The 25,597-nt window shown below is 36.8% G+C and overlaps 1 protein-coding gene across 5 annotated transcripts in view; it reads right to left on the bottom strand.

Moving 5' to 3' along the window:
• The window catches only part of WRN (WRN RecQ like helicase), a 142,085-nt gene that overhangs the window by 37,568 nt on the left and 78,920 nt on the right, over window positions 1–25,597 (bottom strand). For 4 of the 5 annotated variants that reach the window (XM_066380290.1, XM_066380291.1, XM_066380294.1 and 1 more), the window contains exons 20-27: window positions 24,363–24,544; window positions 19,801–19,902; window positions 19,420–19,512; window positions 13,257–13,398; window positions 6,340–6,510; window positions 6,162–6,259; window positions 5,108–5,183; window positions 4,218–4,294 (exon numbers count right to left, since the gene is read on the bottom strand). In XM_066380290.1, coding sequence (XP_066236387.1) covers window positions 4,218–4,294; window positions 5,108–5,183; window positions 6,162–6,259; window positions 6,340–6,510; window positions 13,257–13,398; window positions 19,420–19,512; window positions 19,801–19,902; window positions 24,363–24,544 — 941 coding nt within the window. The remainder of the gene's footprint in view (window positions 1–4,217; window positions 4,295–5,107; window positions 5,184–6,161; window positions 6,260–6,339; window positions 6,511–13,256; window positions 13,399–19,419; window positions 19,513–19,800; window positions 19,903–24,362; window positions 24,545–25,597) is intronic. The other variant, XM_066380292.1, reaches the window with a different exon arrangement.

The following is a 25,597-nucleotide window of genomic DNA, read 5'->3' as shown; positions in this document are numbered from 1 at the left end:
AAAAAAGATAATAATTAACCTCAAGGAAAATTAAATTAATAACATAAAAACATAGTAACACAGTGTGGCTTAGTAGTATGTAATATTTGACTAGATATAATAATGTAAAAAATTCAATAATGTGAAAGCTTGAAATATAATTCTGTTGGGCTGGGGGAGAACTGATGGAGGGAAAAGAAGGGAAAGGGATGTGGGAAATAAGCCCTAATTACAGGGTGAAAACAGAAAATTTCTAAAACTGGTAAGTCAAAAAATAGTAATCTAAGCACGTCACTTAGAAATCTGGTGGCAAATACCAAAGACGACAAGCCAGCTGGAATATCTGAGGAGGACGGCTTTTATAAAACAGAACAAAGTAGGTCTGGGAAGGGTGAGAACTGGTATACTTTGTTATATGTCTTTCGACATCAAGTGACTTTAAAACCATATACATGTATTATTTTAATGAAAATTCAAATGAACTTTCAAATAAACATCTTTCTCACTTCTGTACACTGAGCCCACGTTAATTTCTGGCTAACACTCAACAGGTACTGTACCTCAAACTCAGTGTGTCTATCACTGAACAATTTTAAACTCATTCCCTAAACACCCAACCCCTCAAGCCCGTGTTCCTCTTATACTGCCGAGGGAGGGCATGAAAACGCTATCACCCGTGAAGACGGAACTTAAGGGTTATGTTCAAACCCTGCATTTTCCTTAACCCACCTCTCTTTTCAATCACTGAGTCATAACAATTCACCTCCTACCTCTCTTGCCTACTTCTCACCATGCCCACAGCCACTCCCCTTGTGTAAGCTCCCACCAGCTCTTGCCGATGCCACTACAATAGCCTCCTTCTCTGTGTCCCTCCCACCCTGGTCCTCCTGCAATCCACCCCCTCCCACTGCCCGGAATCCATCAAGGGTCTGCTCACTAGGGTGCACAGGCCAAATGCGTCTGTTCTGGGAAAGCCTGTAGGTTAAGAACGGTCCTTTACATTTTCAAATGGTTAAAAAAACCCAAAAGAACATTCTGTGACATGTGAAGATTATATGAAATTCAAATTTCATCGTCCATAAATAAAGTTTTATTGGCACGCAGCCACACCCATTCGTTTACATATCACCTCTGGCTGCTGTGGGGCCACACGGCAAAGCTGAATAGTTGAGATAGACACCATATGGCTCTCCCAGCCTAAAATATTTACTGGCTGCTGATCTACAGAAAATGTGTCAACACCTCTTCCCTCTTCTCAATCATGTCTCTGTTTTACTTAAAACCTTTCCTTAGTTCCAAACTGCTTTTATGATCAACCTGAGTGCATGAAAGAAACTGGATATTCTGGACCCTATTTGATTCTCCAGCCTTAAATTTTACCGCTCCCTTATCTGCCCGCCCCCCAGGTAATCGCTAGCATTCAGCTGAACTCCTCAATCATGCCGTATCCGCTCGCTTTCAGGCTTCTACTACTGGGCCACTGCTCTGCTTAGAAAGCTTCCCCTCACTTCACCTGACTAACTTCTACTTAAACCGCAAGTGTAACTTACAAAATGTGTCTCCAAAGTGTTATCACCCGGGATGGTAAGTTTATGCTCCCTTACCTGGGCATCCCACTAGAGTATAAACTCTGGGAGGGCCAGTGGCTATGTCGCTATTATTCCCCACTGAGTCCCAGTGCCTAGAATAGCACTGGCACAAAGAAAACGCCTAGTAAAAACACAGTAAATAAATGAAGAAATGCTTCAGTATATTGAATGAATATACTGTTTTGTATACTCCTTAAAAAACCTTTTGTTCACATAAAACATAATAATCACATACTACATATCCAAACAAGATGAAATTGTTTGGGGTGGGAGACTGGTATTATCGTAAATATTTCAGTCAGATCCAAAGTAGTGTTATCTAACTAAGTAAGCAAATCTTAGAATATGAGCCTTGGCCCTGGACAGGTGGCTCGGTAGCTAAAAGCATTGACCTGGTGCACCACCCCTGGTGCACGGGCTGGGCCCCTGGTCAGGGCATGGACAAGAAGCAATCAATGAGTAGACAACTAAATGGAACTAAGTGAAACAACGGGTTGACGCTTCTCTCTCTTTCTCTCTCTCTCTTCTTTCCTCTCTCTCTCAAATCAATGAAAATTTAAAAAAAAAAAAAGTTAGTGCCCCTGGCCGGTTGGCTCAGTGGTAGAGCGTTGGCCTGGCGTGCAGGAGTCCCAGGTTCCATTCCCGGCCAGGGCACACAGGAGAGGCACCCATCTGCTTCTCCACCCCTCCCCCTCTCCTTCCTCTCTGTCTCTCTCTTCCCCTCCCGCAGCCGAGGCTCTACTGGAGCAAAGTTTGCCCGGGCACTGAGGATGGCTCTGTGGCCTCTGCCTCAGGCACTAGAATGGCTCTGATTGCAGCAGAGCATCACCCCCTGGTGGGCATGCCGGGTGGATCCCGGTCGGGCGCATGCGGGAGTCTGTCTGACTGCCTCCCCGTTTCCAGCTTCAGAAAAGTACAAAAAAAAAAAAGACCTTCTGTAAGTCAGTACTTTCTCCACACTTTTATGAAGTCAGAAAATCAAATATTAAACTTGAAAGTACAATATAGGGGTGAGCAAAGTAGGCTTGCAGTTGTTCGTATGAAAATTAATACAATAATTAATAAACAATACAGCATGACCAGGTGGTGGCACAGTGGATAGAGCGTTGGACTGGGATGCAGAGAACCCAGGTTCGAGACCCCGAGGTTGCCATCTTGAGCACGGGTTCATCTGGCTTGAGGAAAAAGCTCACCAGCTTGGACCCAAGGTCACTGGCTCAAGCAAGGCCCGCAGTCAAGGCACATATGAGAAAGCAATCAATGAACAACTAAGGTTTCGCAACGAAAAACTGATGATTGATGCTTCTCATCTCTCTCCGTCCCTATCTGTCTGTCCCTATCTATCCCTCTCTCTGACTCTCTCTCTGTCTCTATAAAAAAAATAATAAATTAATAAACAATACAAGAATAAAATGTGTTTTGCATACTCAAAACTGTAAACTTACTTTTGCCCACACCTGTAGGACATTATCTTTATTCTCTACCTAATACCTACCATTTTATGTTGCCATAAAATCTTTTCTTAATGTGAGTGTGAATACACATCTCATACAAATACAATTAGTTAGTGTTTAGGTGAGAAGATATATTGCACACAAATACAAGTAATTAGTGTTTGGATGCTAGAGGTGGACAAATATAGACTTGAACGTCAGTTCTGCCGTGAGCTGTAGGCTCTTGAGCAAGTTAACTAAATTAGCCATCTGCATCTTCAACTATAAAATGAAAATAAATAACAGTAGCTAAACCATAGGTTGTTGTAAGAATGAAATGAGCTATTATATATAAAAGGCTTAGCACTTAACATAGGGCCTAGCAAATAATAATACCCAGAAGTATTAGCTATTAAATTAATATTATTACTATCATTTTATAAGTCTGCTTCAATAATTATAAGATTGGAGACTTATGCTTTAACTTTTTCTTCTGTCAATGAAATAGCCAAACTGATAGCCCTTCCTCTTTAGGAAAGAAAGTGCTAACTAAGTATAAAAAATAAAAATTTTAGCCCTGGCTAGGTAGCTCAGTTGGTCATGTAGATAAGGTTTCCGGTTCCATCCCCAGTCTGGGCACATACAAGAATCAACCAATGGCCTGACCAGGCAGTGGTGCAGTGGATAGAGCATTGGCTTGGGACCCTGAGGTCCCAGGATCAAAACCCTAAGGTTGCCAGCTTGAGTATAAGCTCGCCAGCTTGAACACAAGGTCACAGGCTTGAGCATGGGATCATAAATATGACTCCTTGGTCACTGGCTTGAACCCAAAAGTCACACTGCTTGAAGCCCAAGTTGCTGGCTTGAGCAAGGGGTCACTCGCTCTGCTGGAGCCCCCCACCCCCATTAAAGCACATATGAGAAAGCAATCAATGAACAACTAAAGTGCCACAACTATGAGTTGATGCTTCTCATCTCCCTTCCTGTCTATCTCTATCTGTCCCTCTTTCTCTCTCTCTGTGTCGTCTGTCTCTCTTTCTTGAGTGCGCTCATGCACAGCACCAAAAAAAAGGACTCAACCAATGAACGCATGAATAAGTGGGACAATATTAATCAATGTTTCTCTCTATATGTATCCCTTCCTTTCACTTTCTAAAAATAAATCAATAAATAAAATAAGTAAAAAATAAAATAAAATAAAAATTTTGAACTTTACCTTTTTGTAGAAATGTTACTCCCAGAAGAAATTCTATCAAGTACTTCAAAGGAATACATCTTCTCCAAGTTAGACTGCTTTTAAACATAAAAAAGTTCATTTTTAAAAATTATAAGTTTCAAAAAACTTTTTAAATATGAAGAAAATAAGATATAAGATATAATGTCTCACAATTTTTCTTCTAACCAAATTATCAAATAAATTACCTGCAATAACTCTTGAACTATTAACTTCTATAATTCCTCAAATAGTTAGAACTGCAACATCATGCCCCATCCCTCCCAAACCTATAGGAATATATGATCAGAATAATTATTTGAAACATAGCAAGTTACAAAAACGATTTAATTACATTCTGCATAACTTCAATAAAGCAGAAAACTTCACCAAAAAATTTAACTCAGCAGATTTTTCTATTACCCCCAGTGTTCTAATTATCTGAAGGCTGCCTGTGGGTAATATTTAATCTGTAATAGTGATCATTGATCCAAAAACAAAGCAAGATTGTATGTGTGTGTGTGTGTGTGTGTGTGTGTGTGTGTGTGCGCGCGCGCAACTTTAATGAGAACATTTAAAACTCAGGCTTGGTTTTCTATTAACCATAAGTATCATAATATGATAAAAAAAATCTAAGCCAAAGGAGTTATTAAATAGGTTTAAAAGAAATCAAGTTACTTTCTCAAATATATACTTCTAACTGTTCTATTTTTAAACCCAGGAATCAGATACTGCATATTTTATTCTGTTCATATCACTTTTCTTTCTAAATTTTTTTATATATGGCATGTTCCTATTTAATTGGAGGAAAATTAAAATATAAAATTTTAGAATAGATGCTGTATCAATAAAAAGTGAAATAAATAAAAACCACTTCTTTAATAAAAACAAACCTTTTTCTCTGTAGTTAATTCAATCGGTAGTTGATCAGAGGAATGCTGTTCATTGCCTGAAGACACAGTTTTGGAACTGAAAAATAATAAAGTTAAATTGTCACAAATGTTAAAATGTAATTATCTACCACGTGAATCATCATATCTTTATACTCAGAAAAGCAGATGAGATTATATTACTTGTAGAACTGATGATTTTTAAAATTGATTCTTTTTTCAGAAAAAGCTGTGGAAAAAGAGTTTTAAGCTCTTTAAAGTTTATATTTAAAACAGTTTAAAGGTTTTGAAGTTTAAAAGAAAAACTGATCCTCTAATGCACAACATAGTGATTATAGTCAACAATACTATATATATTATACCTTCAAAGTTGCTAATAGAGTAGATCTTAATATTTCTCAACCCAAGAAAAGAATGGTAATTATGTGACTTTATAAAGAAAGGTGTTACTTGAATCCGAGGGACAAACACAATACAGTGTACAGAGATGTGTTGCAGAATTGAGCACCTGAAACCTGTATAATTATGTTAAGAGTTTCACCCCAATAAATTCAATTTAGAAAATAAAAATAAAGTCCTAGCTAAGGCTACCGTGGTAATCATATTGCAATCGATAAATATATCAAACCAATACGGTGTACACTTCATACTTACACAATGTTATGTCAGTTTATCTCAATATTTAAGACCTGATAAATGACTAGTAACATGCAAGGGCACTAAAAATTAGGCAACAAGTATACATTCCCCTCCCACCTCCTACAAGCAAGAGGGAAATATGGTTATGAATTCTTCAACAGTGATATCAATGCATCGTCTCTATCAATGTGAAAGCAATTTTCTAAATACTACACTCAACTACTTCCTACTGACAAAGACAAGTATTCTATGACTTAACTTTCTCCCACTGACCCATACCCCCTAAATGACTAAAAAAAATACACAGAAACAATACCTTTAACCATTTTACCTGTGTGATGCCTGTATAATTGAATATAATTTGAATTGCTTAAATTTTTTTTTAAAACTTAAAAAAGAAAAAAAACTAAAAATGAACCTTGGTAGATGGATGTTCCTTGGACACAATTCTTCATTAGCTTGAAGGATAAGTTTCTGAGGAGATTCTATGTTTGCTTTATGAAGCCAATTTCTACCCTATTAAATGCAAGAAGAATCTTTTAATGAATGCATAGTGAGAAAAATTAATCAAAAATGTAGATGTCTACATTGTTTACCTTTTGTGTAAGCGTGCAAATCTTTGCAAATCTGTTATGCCCACTAACTTCCGTCAAGAATCCCTCAGTCATGAGAAGATGGGACAGAGCCTTCCACCAGCACCGTTTTTTATCCTTGCCAGCGCCAAATAATCTGTGACTGCGATATTTATCTGGAATACGCTGCGAACTCTGCAATCAGGAATAAAAACCAGCATCTAAATATGCTCATTTATTGAAACAGGCCAAATAAAATACAAAATGGTTCATTGTTTTGTATTTAACACTAAATTTCAGCTTTAAAAATCTACCAAATTTTTATCCATCCTACTTGCTCTAAATACTTGTCACAAATAAATATAGAATCAAAATAGTGTTCCTTTTGTGTCTTAAACATAACAGCAGGATATTTCACTCGTAATGCAAATGCTTTTCTCCATGTACAGGTTTGGATACGTTTGAAATATTTAACCTTTGCTATAAAGACCTTTTACGAACAGATACACATTTTGTTTGGAAACAGTGATCACAATCTACAACTCTAGACCGGAAGCAGGGGCGTTAGAAACAATGGGACTCACTAGCTAGTAATCAATGAGTGCAGTGCAACAACTCAGTTTCCACTGAATGGCTGCACTGCTGTGCTTTTGTGCCTACTACCCCGCAGAGCTCACTGAATCATTTCTCAGTTAGTTGCTTCAGTCACATATACCAGGAAAAGCAGGTGCATACTAAATAGGTGCTGCTTTCGAGATGGTTTGTCCTAAGTGAAGAGGGGATTTCAATGGAAGACTCTTCATAGTCATCAAGTTCTAGAAATGTAGGGGAAGCCTGCCTGTTATATGCAATTCTCTTGTCTTCTAGTGAAGATGCCTTGCCCCACCTCCACTTTCTATAAAGTGCTTTTCCATTTACTTTGCCCTCTTACTACCTCTTTCATTCATCCTACACATTTAAATACCGTTTTCAAATGTATATAGTAGTCTATTAACTTAGGGCTTTATGGAAAATTGCTCTTATCTAATGTATTTGTGGTGAATATGGCTGATTGTAATTCAAGGGTCATTCTAACCTTCATCCACCCTAACTTCTACCACAGAATCTGGGAAGTTACTCACACTACTTCCCAAACTCCCTTTCATCTAAAAATCTGCATATAATTTAAATTCCACTAATCAGAGACATTTATGTGGAATCTCGAAGCAGAAAGTGAGGCAAGGTGGTGACTCTGCTGGATTTGCAGGTGCATGATTGTGGAACTGTTTGCTTTCAACAAGAAAGCGTTAGTAAAGAATCCAGCACACAACTGCTAGCTTCCTAAGTAACAGGAAGAATCCACTTTGTTGACACAGATTACAGCAGGTTCGGGGTGTTCCCAGAGCAAGCAGACGTAGAACCTGATTGTCACAGCTCCCTATACGATGCAGTATGAGGTCAGGTACTGTACTGGCAGCTTCCAAAATTGAGAAGATGCAGCAGCTCATGGTGGACTATTTTATAGTACAGTCACAACAATACTATAAGCCATTTAATACCTTTCTGTTTAAAGAGTGACTATGAGCTTCCTACCTAATATAAATACTATATTTTAGATTATATTCATATTTCAAAAACATTAATCCCTTGACCACATCAAGAGGTTACTGTGTTCTAAATATTTTAATATAAAATACAGTCTGAAATTTCAGAAACAGGTACAGCCTGTCACTCAACATTTTTACATTTTATCTGTACTCTAATGTAGGTTTAACAATCAATGCATATAAAAATCCAGGGATCAAATCAAATAAATTTATAGGTTGAGTTCAGCAGACATAACTCAGGCACTATAAGACTATCATGGGATGGAACTGGAGAGCATTCTACTAAGTGAAATAAGCCAGACAAAGACAAGGACCATATGATTTCACTTATATGTGGAATCTAACGAACAAAATTAACTAACAAGCAAAATAGAGACAGAGTCATAGATAGAGAGCAGGCTGACATCTGTTGGGGTGGGAAGGCTTGGTGCGGGGGGTGCAAGGACTGAGCAAAAAAGAGAAAAAACTCATGGACACAAACAATAGTATGGTAATTACTGGGGGTGGAGTGAGGGGGTAAAGAGGTGGAGGAGGGTATAGGAAGGATAAATGGTGATGGATGAAGACTTTGGGTAGGTGATCACACAATACAGAGTACAGAGATGTGTTGTAAACCTGAGTACCTAAAACCTGTATAATTATATTAACTAGTGTTACCCCAATAAATACAATTTAAAATGAATGAATGAATAAATAAATAAATGGGGGAAAGACTATCATGAATGCATTGGTTTTATTCAATTGATAAGAATGTGACAGTTACACTTCATAATTTTGGAATGTTAAAAATGTGAATACAAGTAAAATACCCTAAATAAAGCCAACCCCTACACAAAGGAAATCCAGGTTGAAATCAGATTAGATTGGGATAAATTCTCATCAGAGATATATCAGTCTTGATACTGAGCTTAAAACATGGGATTCCAATAAGTTTAGTTAATAGAGTCTGTAACATGTGTTCTATTAAATCGTAAAAATGTTTTTAAAATGTTTTTATTAAAATAGCTAAGTAATAAGTTTTAGTATCATGATGATTATATTTACAAAAATTTTATTAAAACAACATGTATAGAAATAAAAATGCCCAAGTACAACACAGCACCGTTTACCTTGTTAGCAATCCCTACCTATTGAGTCACTTTAAGTAGAATGTTTAAAAACAAACATAACAAAGTATCAGAGCTAGAAGAAACATTGGAACTCTTTGACCTACTTAGTCATTTTTTACTCATGTGCTAATAAATAATCAGAGGCTCAAAGATATTCAGTGGTAGGCTAAGGTCCTGGAACTAGGACTAGAACAGAGGCTCCACAAGTAGCTCTAATCTTTTATTACTATACCCTGCACTCACACATATACTAATACACAAACATGCACACAGACACAGACATTTGCATATACATTGATTGTAGTTAGCACAGCAAGACTACCTGGGTTCAAGTACTTACTAGCTTTTTGACTCTGGGAGAGTTACTTAACTTATCTGTGCTTCTATTTCCTGATCTGTTATACAAATATAATAATAGTTTCTATCTCTTGGGGACGTGTGAATAGTGAGAAACCAGGACAGAGCCTAACTGAATAAAATTAACTTTATTTTTATTAGTTAATAGTTGATCCTTTAACTCAACCTGAATTTCTTAATCTAAAAGCAAAAACCATGACTTAGCATCTAGTTAGCTTGCCCTGGAATACTTATAATGGCACACTACATCTGCCAGCACTTACTTTTGTAGTAGGAGATTCTATTGTTTGAGAACCAATAACACAATAGGCATTAAGTTTCCTAACCTAGTATTTATTAGCAATCTGGACACGAACATTATTCCTCTAGCCCTTTCTTTAATAAGCAGAAAAAAAACCCAACCTGAACCTGAAGTGAAACACATTTACTAGTAGGAAGCAATGAGATTTTTTTTTCGAATCAGTAGGACTAATCAGTCCCTCTCCCTCATAATCAATAATTATTGTGAATACTGTGTACTGTGTGAATACCTTGTTTCCATGGCAATCGCCATGCACAGAAAACTGCTATCGAGATCTGGGCATTGATTTTTCAGGAGGGCACCGTTTATACACATATCCCTTACCAATCACAAATTTTCATTCTAGCATCTTTAGATCATTCAATCAAAAATAAAATTTTAAACTGCACGTGAACCACATAATAAATAGAACACAACGCTAGAACAGTTGCCAGGAATGCAGCTTACTCATCTTGATTCAGGCACAAAGTAACAGTATGATCTAGGACAGGTCATTTAAGTTTCTTGGACTCAACCACTATAAAGTAAGGTCTTAAGATTAAATAGCTTTTTTGCTCTAAGTGTCTATACTTTTATGGGACATATTCAAAAAAGGAAATTATTATTTCACTCTTCTCCTTTAAAAATCAGCTTGGGAAAATAAAGGGCCCCAAACTGGCATATGGAGAACTATGTAAAGCTAATAACTGAAGGACGAGTGTTAGAATCAAGGCAATTGACTAACTAGAGCACACAACTCAAAGTATCACTATCTGGTAAGAAAAATCTTTATGCCACAAAAATAAACTAGCTTGCCACTTCTCCAAATTAACTTCTTTAAAAATCACAAATGCTTTTTGTGGTCACTTTCTGCTGGTTATCCACACTGCCCCCTCTCCACCCTTCTTCTGTCCTTCTGTCTCTGAATGCCAACATCTATGGCTACGACTGTATTTATTGCCCACAAAACAGAAAGCTGCAGGGATGCCTTCACAAAGACGTATTTCTCTAATTTCCCAGCTATTAGCAAGCACTCTGTCTTCAGGGCTTAAATACAGCTCTATGTCTATTCCTGTCCCTTATCTCTTTTTCTGCTATACTATACTTATTTCTTCCCAAGTGACAACTTCCATACTAGATGACAAGTCTCTAGTATGGAAGATTCTCCACAAAACAGTAGTATAGTATCCTATACAAAAACACGTCTAACAACAAATGAGAAAAGTAGTTAAAAACTCTAAGTCAAGAAGTTTTAAATCCCTATGTTCTTCAATACATGAAAAATTTTACTAAAATTTTTTTTTGCCTCTTTTCCAGTTCCTACAGGCCAAAAAAGCTCACAGCTGTCACTTCAGGCTTTAAGAAAGTCATTTCTGGAGCTATTATTTTATGTACAAAATAAAACAAACAAACAAAAAAAACAATAATCATCTCTAGGAATATAATTCAATCAGAAGAAATAGTTTGTCCAGAAAATTAAATGTTAGACAGTTTGATAATTACAAAGGGTGAGTAAAACTACCAATAGTTTTTCAATGGCCATCTACAGTCAAACCATCTTTCATCAAATGCTATCTGATTCTGGAACATAATAAAGTTTAGTACTTTCATACTGTGATCAGGAAAGGGGCTTCACTTAATCTCCAAGTAAGGCAAAATAATGACTGTTTCTGTTTTCTCATCTACAAAATTAAGACACCTGTATATCTTATCACTTTGTTACTCAAGATGTTTCCAGATATTTATGTGGTGAGCTGACTAGACAGCTAAACAAAGTTCCTGAGGCAACATTTCTACAACATAATGTCTAACTAAACTTGTGCTTCAAAAACAAAATTTTAAATTCCATTCACAAATACCTGGATGGGCTGCATAATCACTTCTACTATTTAGAAAACTCCTGTGTTAAGAGAGAAAAACCACGCGCTGCTGACATTGTATTTGTTATACATATAATTACATACAAATATTACCTCTTCAAATCAACTCTAGGAGTACCCCATTTATGATTATTTATCATCTTACAGATCAAAATTATCTACAAAGATATTAATTTTGCTTTAATTAGTTAAGGTGGATGATATACTAAATTCCCAAAGAAATTGTAAATTTTAAAATGATATCCTAGTAGATACCAAGATTACTAAAATGGAAGGGGGAAAACTTGCCTTATTTTCACTGTAGTAAATGTCTACAAATTTTCATTAAGTGTATTTTTTAAAAAGTTTTACACCTTTATCTAGCAAGGGTAGTATAAAATTTCAAAAAGACTAAACTTCTTAATTTGAGGACTCCCAGAAGAGACTGTCAGTATGAGCTGTCTGACTTGGTTTTCAAATAATAGGTGAAATCTGATCCCTCTTGTGACCAGTTCAAGTTTGTCTCAGAGCCTGCTTACACTTCTTTGTTGATACTGGATACTACTGGGTTATACCAAATTAAAACAAGGATAATTTTTATAAATTATACATTCAACTGGGATACACAGGTTTTAAAGATGACAGAGACAAAAGAAATTTTCATAGACCTCAATTGTATTTAATCTATCCCTTGCAACTTAAATTCATTTTATTAAAAAAATAGAACTCATACCACTAACACCAAGTTCCTTAGTCAACACTATTATTTTATTTCTAGTCTACCTTGTGATTTAAAAACAAGTTTTTAACTCCACTCAGAATCTAAAAACATCAGTACCCAAAAGTTAACATGTTTTCAATATATTTCATTAAAAATATTTAAGTTAATATGTTCCTTTCAAAGCAAAATGAAAACCCAAAGCAAAATAAAAGAAGTATTTGCATGAAGCATTCAAGTATTTAACAAATAAATACATACCTAAATTATTTTTTAAATTCTACATACAAAGTGAGAATATTAATCTTTACTTTTAAATACATTTTAATAAATACACGTATTTGCTAAGGATTCTATCCCGCTTTTGATTTATTCAACTAATATCAATATATAATACTTGGGTTTGAATTACAGGCTTCTACATCAGTAATAAAGCATATAAAGAAAAAATATAGTAAAAGCTCTTTAACTGTATGGGTCGTGACTTATTTACATGCAACTGTCAGCATAACAGTGGCACATTAATCACTCAAAAAAGTAGCAGAATTAACTATTAGTGAAACAAAAAAACAAAACAAAAAAAAACTTTCTTGGAATTCTAAATACTTCTGATAAGAAACAGAATAGAAGGAAAGAAAAAATATATTGCCAAATATTGTGTTTACCAATAATCACTGAGATGAAAGTTTTACTCAAAGAATTTATTACTTTCCAGGACACCAAAAGATACAATTTTGTTCTACTTGTCCCCTGACACAATGCAATTATCCTAAGAAAAACCAGTCTAGGGATTATCCAACTGCAATGGAATAAACTTGCTACCAGACTGAGGTTTAGAGCTGCACATCAGCTTGACATATAAAAACACCAGTAGATGTGATACACACAGTTTTTGTCAAAAGTAATGAATGTAGTCCTTAACTGGAACTTAATATGATTCTCAGTTTCTAATAACTCGTAATACAGCAAACCTCTGAAGAAAAGAGTAACAGGAATAAAAGAACTATGAAGATGATTCACAGACATACTTACCGATCCCTGCAGAAATAAAATTGGAACCCCAATTCCAAACGTTTCTCCTAAGATGTTCACAGCAGATAACAACTGGAATGCTTGCGGGCCAAAGTCCTGTGATGGATCTTCTGAGTCATCAATGGAAAAGCAATGACCTAATCTAAATAAAGATAATAATGTTAAAAGCTTAGCTAAAGCATGTACCTTCAGAAATAAAAACACTTAGTATAATAATTAGCCAAATAAAAAAAATATCTCAAATGTGCCAACTGCTTCAGAAGCTACAAAGTTGATAATAGCCAAGAGCATGTGAAGTATATAAAACATGAAATAAAAACCATAATATAGCATCACAGGTATGTTATGCTGATGGTTCTCAACCCTAGTGCCCTAGAAGCCAAGTTTCACAGGAGGAACCTCCGACCAAAGACAGAAGAAGAGGAAGACGTTCAAGCCATCAGAGTGCAATTATAACTCTAAGAGCTCACGTTACTGACCATATAAATATTGGACTTCTGCATTAGGTTTTGGTGGAACAAAAGGTTTAGTGCCAAAAAAAAGTTTTTAACTTAAAAACAAATATCCTATGCAATATATTTTTATTTGAAACTAATGACTGTAAAATATGACACAGAGATTCTAAACTTTTCATTTAAATCCTTTTTATTTTTTTGTACTTTTTAAGTGAGAAAGAGAGAGAGGCAGATAGAAAGGAAGGAAGAGGTCCTGGCCAGTTGACTCAGTGGTAGAGTGTCAGCCAGAGTGTGAATATCCCAGGTTCCATCTGGTCAGGGTACACAGGAGAAGCAACCATCTACTTTCCCACCTTTCCCCTTCCTCTCTCCCCCCCCCCTTTTGCAGACATGGCTCAATTGGTTAGAGCACATCAGCCCTGTGCACTGAGTATGGCTCAGTGGAGCCTCCACCTCAGGCACTAAAAATAGCTCCGTTGCGAGTATGACCCCAGATGGGCAGAGCATTGACCCCAGACAGGGGTTGCCAGGTGAATCCTGGTCCAGGCACATGCTGAAGTCTTTCTCTCTATTTCCCCTCCTCTCACTTGGAAAAGAAGAAGAAGAAAAAAAAAAAGAAAAAAGAAAAAGAAACGGAAGGGAGAGTGATGAGGAGCATCAACTCTTAGTTGCATCACTTTAGTTGCTCATTGATTGCTTCTCATAGGTGACTTGACCAGGGGCTCAAGCAGAGCCAGTGACTCGTTGCTTAAGACGGCAATCCTGGGCTTAAGCCAGGAACCATGGGTTCATGTCTATGACCCCACACTCAAACCAGTAACCCTGCACTCAAGCTGGTGAGCCTGTGTTCAAGTCAGATGAACTGGTGCTCAAGTCAGCAAACTCAGGATTTCGAACCCGGGTCGTCAGCATCCCAGGGCAATGCTCTATCCACTGCACCACCATCTGGTCAGGCCATTTAAGTTCTTTTTAGAAGTTAAATTCCTAAACCATCCTTCAGGTGGATTTGAAATGATCATTAATACAAATGTGAATCCTTTAGAGAAAGTTGAAAACAAAAGGATTCCTTAAGGAAAATCAACTAATACTGTTTAACTACCTAATTCAATTGTTTTCTTTATAATAACTATCTTTGAAATAGCAATTAGAATATATTCCAGATATAATATGTTTAGGGAAAAAAAGACTATGTTTAGGTTTATTCTCCTAACTTCTTTTGTGAGATACATGTTTCATTAATTTTCTTTTCTAATATAAGTATTTAAAGTCCCAAATAATACTACCTATGCTGAGTCTTACAAGTTTTCATGTATATTATTATAATTATCACTAAGTTTAAAAGGTGTTTTCATTTCCAGTTTAATATTTTCTTTGGCCAATTAGTTTTTAAATTTTTATTTATTGATTTGAGAAAGAGAGAGAGAAACATTGGTTTGTTATTCCACTTGTTTATGCATTCATTGTTTGACTCTCGTATGTTGCCTGACTGGGGGGAGAGAACCCTTAACCTTGGCATATTGGAACAATGCTCCAACCAACTGAACTACCCAGCCTGGGCCAATCAATGGGTTATTTTAAAGTATGGTTTTCAATCTTCAAGTGAATGAGAATTTGCTTATCTTTATTCTACTTCTAGATCAACTTCATTCTGGAGAAAAATGTGGTGTATTTGATTACAGCACATTGAAGAATTTTGAGACATGCTACAGTCTAGTACGGGGGTCAGAAGACCATTTTATAAAGAGTCAGAAGTAAACAGTTTAGATTTGGTGAGCCATAGCGTCTCTGTATCCAGCCACTCAGCTCACTCTGCAAATTATACATAAAACAAAGGGTGTGGCTGTGTCCCAAGAAAACTGCAGTCACAAAAACAGGCAGCAGGTTTGGTCCACGTCTACAGTCTGCCAACCCGTGCTCTAATACAGTCAGTTTTTATAAATATTCCATGTACGTGTAAGAAGTGCAGTTTCTAATTCAGCGCTTCCCAACCCCTGTGCTGCAAATGGATAACAGGTATACTGAAAGGTTAAATCACTCAGGCCTTAGGATTCTGGACAGAACCGAGACTGAACCAGCCTCAGGAGCAATACAGGTATTATCATGAGCTATGTAGGCATAAAGAAAAAGGAGATCCCTTGTTATAATTGCTTGGTATAAGAAATTTGTTTCTATGTTGACCAAATTTTCAATAGCTTACTAACTTTTTTGATTGCTTAACCTGCCAATAACTAAAAACTTATATCAAATTATTCTACTTTGGTGGTGGATTTTTTTACTTTTTCCAGCTATCAATTTTTGCTTTATACATTTGTAGAGGTATTTTTGTTATTTTTTTAAGATACAGAGCACAAATCTGTTCCCTTGGTGAAGAACCCATTTTTCACTGCAGAGAGAACATCTCCATCCTTAATAATGCTTCCTTTGTCTAACAGTAATACAGCTACCACACCTAGCTATACAGTTAATTCAATTAGGTACCACTTGTTTTTACCCTATTTTTTAAATTCATATAAAGTGAAATTGACTGTACATCTGTGTGTGTGTCAAGTTTCACAAATGTAAACACATCCATGGAGTCAAATGTACTCATCTAACCACTCACACAACAGTTACCATGGCCACAATCAGGACACACAATTGTATCACTGCAGAATACTCTCTTGTGCTATTCCTTTGTAATCATGCCTTCCCCCTCCCTTGAACCTCAGACAATCACTGATCACAAATGGAATTATTTCTTCTTGTAAATGTTGGTATAATTTGCTGTTGAAACCATCTGGGCTAGGGAATTTATTTTCAGAAATTTCTAATAAGGATGCACTTTCTTTAACAGTTATACTATTATTCCACTTATTTTTCTCACTATGGGTAAGTTTCGTTAGCTTGAGGTTATCAGGAATCACTCCATTTCGCCTAAATTATTAAATGTACATACACTGAGTTATTCATAGTGTTTCCTTATTATCTTTTAATGTCTTTTGGGTCTCTAGTGAAATTTCTTTCATTCTGATATTGGTAATACATGTCTCCTTTATTTGTTTGTTAAAAGTTCTATCAATATTATTGGCCTTTTCCAAGAATGGGGTTTGGAAATCACTAGTTTTCTCTGTTGTTTTTCTGTTTTCTATTTCATTGACTTACATTCTTATCTTTCCTATTTCTTCCTTCTGCTTCCTTTTAGCTTCCTTTTATTTGCTTCTTCAGGGGAAGCTTAATGACTGATTGTTAACTTTTCTTCTATTATAAGTACTGAATGCTCTAAATTTCGCTCTCAGTACTGCTTTAGCTGCATGCCATATATTTTATATTTTCATTTCATTCAGTTCAAATACTTCACAAATTACCCTGAGAATTCCTCTTTGATTTATGAATTATTTAGTAGTATGTCATTTAATTTCCAAGTGTTTGGAGACTTTTCTGTTATCTTTATGTTACTGATTAATAGTTTCATTCCATTATAGCCAGAAAACATACTGTGTATGAGTACAATTCTCTTAAATGTGTACAGGTTTGTTTTTTGACTCAGAATATGGTCTATGTGAATGTTCCATCTGCGTCTGAAAAGAATGTATTCTGCTGTTGGGTGGAGTGTTCTACAACAGCTAATTAGATCCTGTCTGTTGACAGTCCTATTCATTTCTATCTTCTTACTGATTTTGTCTACTAGTTCTATTAATTACTTTGAGAAGATATAGAAATCACCAACTGTAATTATGGGTTTCTCTATTTGTCTTTTCAATTCTGTCAGTTCTTGAGATTATGTTTTTAGATATGATAGTCAACTGTATATGTCAACTTGGCTAGGCTCTGGTACCCAGTTTTTTGGACAAACATGAATGTAGATGTTGCTTCAAAGGTATTTTGTAGATATCACTAATATTTACAATCAGTTGGTTTGAGTAAAGGAGACTACCCTTGAGAATGTGAGGGGCTCTCAGCCAATCAGATAGAAGGCCTTAAAAGACCAGAAACTGAGGGTTGCTGGAGAGCAAGGAATTGTGTGACTCCAGAATCAGGTGTCCCCAAACTATGGCCCGCGGGCCGCATGCAGCCCCCTGAGGCCATTTATCCAGCCCCCTGCCGCACTTCAGGAAGGGGCACCTCTTTCACTGGTGGTCAGTGAGAGGAGCACTGCATGTGGCGGCCCTTCAGTGGTCTGAGGGACCGTGAACTGGCCCCCTGTGTAAAAAGTTTGGGGACCCCTGCTCCAGATCATTAACAAGGAAGTCTGGCCCAATTTCCTGGCCTGCCTGCCAACCCCTAAAACTGTATGAGCTAATTCCTTAAACTGTCTCTCTTCCAGTGTGTGTGAGTGGGTGTGTGGGGGGTGGACGATGTGTTTCTCTGACAAACCCTGACTGATACATTGGTAAACTGGCCCTTTGATCATCATGTAATATCTTTATTTACACTGTTCACAAAAACTAGGGGATCAGGGAACGTGCAGATACTCCAGTACTTCCAGCCTTTTGTCTAATGCATTTTCACCAATGAAATAAAAGTTGGTTTTGCATCTCATTTGTGTAATTGAACGACTTTCTTTGACTTGTCGTTTGCTTTTCTGATGTTATTGTTAAATAATTTTTAAAGAAATCAAATGTTTCTTTTTTTATCGCTTCATAATCATTTTGAAATATCCCCTAATTTTTGTGAGCAGTATATTCCTCTTTTTTTTTTTTTTTCTTTTGTATTTTTCCGAAGCCAGAAACAGAGAGGCAGTCAGACTCCCGCATGCGCCCACCCGGGATCCACCCAGCATGCCCACCAGGGGGCGATGCTCTGCCCATCCGGGGCGTCACTCTGTTGCGACCAGAGCTACTCTAGCGCCTGGGGCAGAGGCCATGGAGCCATCCCCAGCGCCCAGGCCAACTTTGCTCCAATGGAGCCTTGGCTGTGGGAGGGGAAGAGAGAGACAGAAAGGAAGGAGAGGGGGAGGGGTGGAGAAACAGATGGGCGCTTCTCCTGTGTGCCCTGGCTGGGAATCAAACCCAGGACTCCTGCACGCCAGGCTGACGCTCTACCACTGAGCCAACCGGCCAGGGCCAGAGCAGTATATTTCTGGTAACATTCTTTCTCCAAAATTCTCCATTGTCTGATATAAAAATAACTCCAGGCCTGACCTGTGGTGGCGCAGTGGGATAAAGCATCAACCTGGAACACTGAGGTTGCCAGTTTGAAACCTTGGGCTTGCCTGGTCAAGGCACATATGGGAGTTGATGCCTCCTGCTCCTCCCCCTCTTCTCTCTCCCCTCTCTCTCTCTCTCTCTCTAAAAATCAATAAAATAAAACATTATTTTAATAATATTAAAAAATAATAATAATAACTCCAGCTTTTATTAGTCTTTCATGGTATTAGTTTTTATTCTTTTTTTTTTTAACCCACCTATGTACCTGTAGTAGATTTCTTATTGACACCATATCGTTGTGTCATATTTTTAAACCAATTTTAATAATGTCTGCTTTTAACTGGTATTTAGACCACTTGTACTTATGGAACTATTGGCATGTTTAGATTTAGGTTTTCCACTTTATTGGTTTGTCTATTTATAACACAAAACATTTTAATATTGTTTGCTTTATCTATTTAATCAAATTATTGTTTTGTTTTAAAAATCCGTGTTATTCAACAAAAATGTAATGAAAAAGTACCTGCAAAGAAAGAGAAACAAAGACTTGTAGAGAGTCCATCTAGAAGAAGAAATCTTTACCTGAACTTGCAATTATCACAGCATTTTTCAGTCCCCGTAATACCCAAGGAGGCCTTCCGTAGTTGTTTGTCTTCAAAATGAGACAAGATGATTCTACCCAAGAGAAAATTTAAAATTAAATAAAAGAACAAGCACATATATGTTAAACTCATTGCTGGAAACAATGAGCTGAAATCAACATTAATTGATTCACCTGGGACCTCATTACTTGGCTTCGTTTTATTGAGGCAAAGAGACAGCTGCCTTAAAAATTCAGCACAGACACAACACCAACAAAATATTCTTTCTAAATACTTTTAATTATTTTGCAGAACTTTCTTCTTAAAAGATCACCACCCACAAATCGATGCATTGAATTGATATAAAATAAATAATACATACCGTCTCCTGCATCCGCTGGAATAAAGATATTTTTTCATCTTTGCCATCATCTTTAATTTGTATAATCGAAAGTTTTCGTTACGTATCTCACTAAGGCGATGCCTGTCAATTAAAAATATCACAGGAATACGGAAAATTACATTAGTGATTTTGTTACTTTTTATTTACTTACTACAGTTTATTTTTCATAACCTATAACTCCACATGCCTATCAACATAAAGAACATTTCTATCATTCCAGAAAGTTATGTGCCCTTCTCAGTCACTGTCCCTCACAAGAGGCCAGCATTTCTCTGATTTTTTTTAAGGTAATTATTTTTTAAAGAATTCTTCCTGTGTCCAAGCATCACTTTTTTTAGCTGGCTTTACAACATTCTTCTAAACCCTAAAGGTTTTCATTTTAATTTATATGCTGCATGCTTTTAGGCAATCATTCTGCTATGTATGAATTTTCACCTTTTCTCAGTAAGAGGTTATTCTTTATTTTATTTTCTATGAGAAACTAAAAGCATCTATGTAAGGAATACCGAAAGGGGCTCGTGGTCCAAATGTGAGCCTCGACCCCTAGCAGCTCTTCAGAAGGTTCTCAGCCCTCTCAAACTCTCTGTTTTATGGGGCATTACGGGACAGCAGTTTATCAGAATTAAGTTCCTTCCTCAAACAACTATAACTGATATGTTTTTCCATAGTATTAAAGTTATCTAAAATGCTTAACTAACTTTAAAGATACGTTTGTTTGTTTGTGTTTTTAAAGTAATGCTGCAATAACTCCTCCTGTTTATTCTAGTCTTCTGTGAAGAAATTCTATTGATATCAGATAATGACAATCTCCCAAACAGATATGCAGATCATTCCAAGAATTCTAAGAATAATTAGAAGTCTTAGTTGAATATTTTTCAGATATATCAAAAAAAAATAATGATTTACCTATAAGATCTACGTGGTAAGTACCGATTACCATCAAAATGGACCTCACTCACTCATATTTTGACTATCCAAACTTCTGACTGATAAAAATACCTCTGTATAATTCTCAAGAATGACACTGACAGGGAATTTGGAAAGTCTGAACACAATAATCTTTTATTCAAAAACATTCTTATTTGATTCCCCTTAGGACCTTTCCCTGTACAGGCATAACTGGAGATATTGTGGGTTCGGTTCCAAGACCACCACAATAAAGCAAGTCACAATCATTTTGCTGGTGGAGGGTCGTGCCTTCAATTTTGTAGAAAATGCAACATCTGCGAATCGCAATGCAGCAAAGTACAATAAAATGAGGTATACCTGTAACTGCCGAAAAGTCTCCTCCAACTGTTGACTCTAGCTCAGGGGTCCCCAAACTTTTTACATAGGGGGCCAGTTCTCTGTCCCTCAGACCGTTTGAGGGCTGGAGTATAAAAAAAACTATGAACAAATCCCTATGCACACTGCACATATCTTATTTTTAAGTAAAAAACCAAAACGGGAACAAATACAATATTTAAAATAAAAACAAGTAAATTTAAATCAACAAACTGACCAGTATTTCAATGGGAACTATGCTCCTCTCACTGACCACCAATGAAACAGGTGCCCCTTCCAGAAGTGTGGTGGGGGCCAGATAAATGGCCTCAGGGGGCCGCATGTGGCCCGCGGGCCATAGTTTGGGGACCCCTGCTCTAGCTCCTAGGTTAGCATCTACTCTCACTCCTAGATCATGGGCTCAAAATTAGTCCCTTTGTTGCTTTAGTTTGTTTGTTTAGGTCACCTCCACCTCAGAAAGAACAAGGAAAACAAATGTCAACAGTACAAGAACTAGATCCTGTCCTATAGTTGGTTCAGATGATCGACATGTAACTATCTTCTCAGTGCCCGTAACAAATGTGAGAAAATAAAATAACAAAGTCTCCAACATCAAGTCGAATAAATATTTATTTTTCTTTTGGGACTATTACAATAATTTAAGTATAAAATTCTACAGAATAAAAACAAGTTGGAAAGGAATAAAATTTCTAAAAGTAATGCCATGAAAAGGAATCAGTTGGAGCCAGTGGGAGATATATTAAATTGAGATTAATTTTCAAATTATTTCCTTAAAAATTCCAATTAACTACTGGGTTTGACTGTTTAAAATAATAGCAAATGAAGACACTGAGCCCTTGCCAATGGTATGGCTTCTGCAATAAGAAACATAAAATGACGTATTCACAGTGATGACTGGGAAAATTTCTTCTCTCAGGATTCTAGCGTAGGAGAGACTCTCAACAGTTTATGAGTTACAGTGACCTTTCCAGCTGAGAACCAGCAACTCCATCGATTCTAAAACGTATTGTTTGTTTTAATAGGTTTATTACAAGTAGGACACAGATGCATCCTTAATCTTTACTAAATTCTTTTTTATTCTGATTAACCCTAGTTTTATTTCCCTTTGGGAGGAACACAAAGAACAACCTATCTATACTATAGACTCAAGTATGGGTTTTCTAGCACCGCCATTTAATTACTAATCACTGTTAATTCCTGTTAAATCTTAATGAGAAAACCATTTAAAGTATCTTTTGAGATCCAGAGAAACAGAAACTATCTCTATTGACAAACCCACAAAGCTACAACATGAAAGTCAAGCTAAGTCTTTAACACCTCCAGCATAATGCCCAAATAAAATAAGAACTGATAGGAATCAACTTATGTTTGATTCAATCTCAAGCTTAGTAGTAGCATGCAGAGCTGTGTCCTATCCCAATTATTTTAGTTTATAAAAAACTTTACCCCTGGTCAGTTGGCTCAGTGGTAGAGCATCGGCCAGACATGTAGATATTCCGAGTTCAATTCCCGGTCAGGGCACACAGGAGAAGTGCCCATCTGCTTCTCCACTCCTCCCCATCCCCCTCTCTCTCTTTCTCTCTGTTCTCCTCCCACAGCCATGAGTCAATTATTTATAGTGCATCAGCCTGGGCACTGAGGATGGCATCCTGAAGCCTCCACCTCTGGCACTAAAAATAGCTCAGTTGTGAGCATGGCCCCAGATGGGCAGAGCATTGGCCCCAGGTGGGGGTTGCTGGGTAGATCCCAGTCAGGGAGCATGCAGGAGTCTTTCTATCTCACCTCCTCTCACTTGGAAAAGAAGAAAAAAATTAATTAAAAAACTTCATATAGACACTGGTATCAAATGGAAAACAATAATTGTTCTGTTAAAGAAGATGGTTTTATTGACTCTGTTAAGAAACAAAAGCTACGACTACTCTTAAGAGGAAGAGCTTAAAATTTATAGCAAACATTTTTACCTAATTAATCCCTAATTCTTCTTTCAGATCTCAATTTACCCTATCACTTCCTAGAAAAGGACTTACCTGACCTTTTCAACTTGGTAAACAAACTCCCCATTATACACTCACTACTCAATGCAACTTTCCTTCATAGCATTTAACACAATTGGAATTTTACACATATGCATGATCTTTTAAAAAAAAAGTCTGGTTATTGAAGTTTTCCAACACAAAAAGAGAATAGTAAAATGAATCCTATGTACCCACAGTTGTATAATTCTGTGACTAAGATCTGCCATTCCCAGTATACTGCAAGCTCTATGAAAACATGCCATATGTGCTTTTGTTTATCATTGTATTCCCAGCTTGGAACAGAGTGGGCACTAAAAAAAAAGCATTGTTAAATGATGAATGAATTAAAACTGTATTGGACCGGCACTCTCATCATTCTAATGAAATGGGCAAACGTGTGCATTCAGGAGCTCAATTTATTCAGCTAAATGGAGGTGCATTTTGAAAATTCTTGGTCCTGGCTGACTGCTCAGTGGATGGAGTATTGCACATGTGGGAGTCTGTCTATCTATTTGCCTCTCGCTTTAAAAAAATATATTCTTCCCCCTTCAGTGACCACATGTAAGTTTCCTGAAATTTTTCCCTGTGCATGAGGGAATCAATGGGCAAACTCTGCCCCCCCATACTTCTGCAAGTGAAGTCTTCCTCTCCACTATAAATTCCACAGAACTTAAGTGCCAGCAGTTTAGTATTTACCTAGGATGGTTTTCCTATATTTAAATACTTATCAGTACAGAGCAGCATGGTTATCACCCACTGTCAAGGACAGCTGTTGTGCTCTCACGGAACTAACAAAGGAAACAGCAGGAAAGATATCCACACAGGGATGAGCAGGGTTCCTCTGGGATAAGCACCACCGTAGCATGGGGTGCAACACCAGTAACGCAATGAATGGTATCTGAAAGTAAATGGCCGAGGACAAATGAAAACGTGAGCGCAGCTGAGGAGAAAAGCCCAGCGCATCCACACAGTGCCAGGAGAGCACATGGAACCTACGCCACATCCCTGTCCAGTCCTGACAGGTTCCTTCTTCACACTAAATAAGGGGCGGCTGAAATAGGTCATCTCCTCCAGGTGGCAGCACTTAGCACAGATGTTCTTAGATGTCCTCTGTTTTCTTTCGGTTTAAATGCACTGAAAATATTATACATTACTTGAAATTTTGGATGCTGCCTCAAATGCTTTCAAAGCTTAAATGGAAAGAGAAAAATGTGCAAGCATGAAAGCAATACATGTTTTTACCTATTTAAGGCAATGTCTGCTGGAGCCCAGAGCAAGTGACAAGAACTCGGAAGTCCATCACGGCCGGCTCTGCCCATCTCCTGGTAATACGATTCCATTTCCTTAGGAGCACCATAGTGAATGACTTTGCGAATGTCAGCTTTATTAATGCCCATGCCAAAAGCTATGGTAGCGACGACACACTGAGGATAAATAACAGCACAGTTTGACAGACATTTAGCAGAACTAAAATCTTACATTTTTACCTTTTAATAAGAATAATTAGTTTGTTAACTAAAGTCCCTGGCATGAAACTGAGCAACGAGTGACCATAAAATAGGACTTCTATTCCCCCTCTGTAAAAACTAGTGAATACGGGCAAAGTATTTCTCCATCCATGATTACAAGGGGGGGGGGGGGGGGGAAGGCTCTTAAAATAATTATTATATTACACAAGACTTTTGTGTTATTATAAAGTTTCAACAGTCCTTACCGACTGTACAGTACCTTAATGTTTTCTAGCATTGTTCTGAGATGAAAGGAGGCATCTCATTAAAGGTGGTAAAATAAAACAAATTTATCTCTGCATCATTAAAAGGATAAAATTGGTAGAGCAGCTAATATATATCAGTATAGTGGGATGGAGATTTACATAACTAGAGAAACTTCATGGAAGAATGACAAAAACAAAAAACTAAACAAATATCGTCAAGAGAATTAATAAGAATACAAGAAGTTGTGCAAGAAAAGTAACTATAATATACTACATGGCATAACAATAAAAAGTGTTCATAGAAAAATAATATGTATATATTTAAATATATTGATCTAATCAAAAGTTTGTTATTAATATTGGAAGGAAAAGGGGTTAGAAATACATAAACAGGCTGAGGAGAAGGGCAGGAAGCTAAACTTTGTTCTTTCATATGGAAAGTCAATAGAAAATGCCTAAAACTAATAAAAAAATAGATAAATAAAACTAAGTAGTAGCAGTATATGCAGACTGTTGCAAGATATAGCAGTAAATACCAATGGAATACATTAAAAGAGTTACAGTGAGGAATAACAGTGAAGAAGGAATGAGGAGCTGATGCTTTTTATTGTAGAACAGTAGAATTATTCAGTTCTTTATGTACATGCATAATTGATAACAATTAAAGTGCCTTTAAAAAATGTGTAAGCATGGACACACAGTAGCCCCCATAAAAAATAAAGACAAAGAAAATGCTGAATAAATATAAGAAAGTACAATAAAA

The sequence above is a fragment of the Saccopteryx leptura genome, chromosome 4 (assembly GCF_036850995.1).
Source record: "Saccopteryx leptura isolate mSacLep1 chromosome 4, mSacLep1_pri_phased_curated, whole genome shotgun sequence".
NCBI lineage: Eukaryota > Metazoa > Chordata > Mammalia > Chiroptera > Emballonuridae > Saccopteryx > Saccopteryx leptura.
This window is presented reverse-complemented; position numbering and strand designations above follow the sequence as displayed.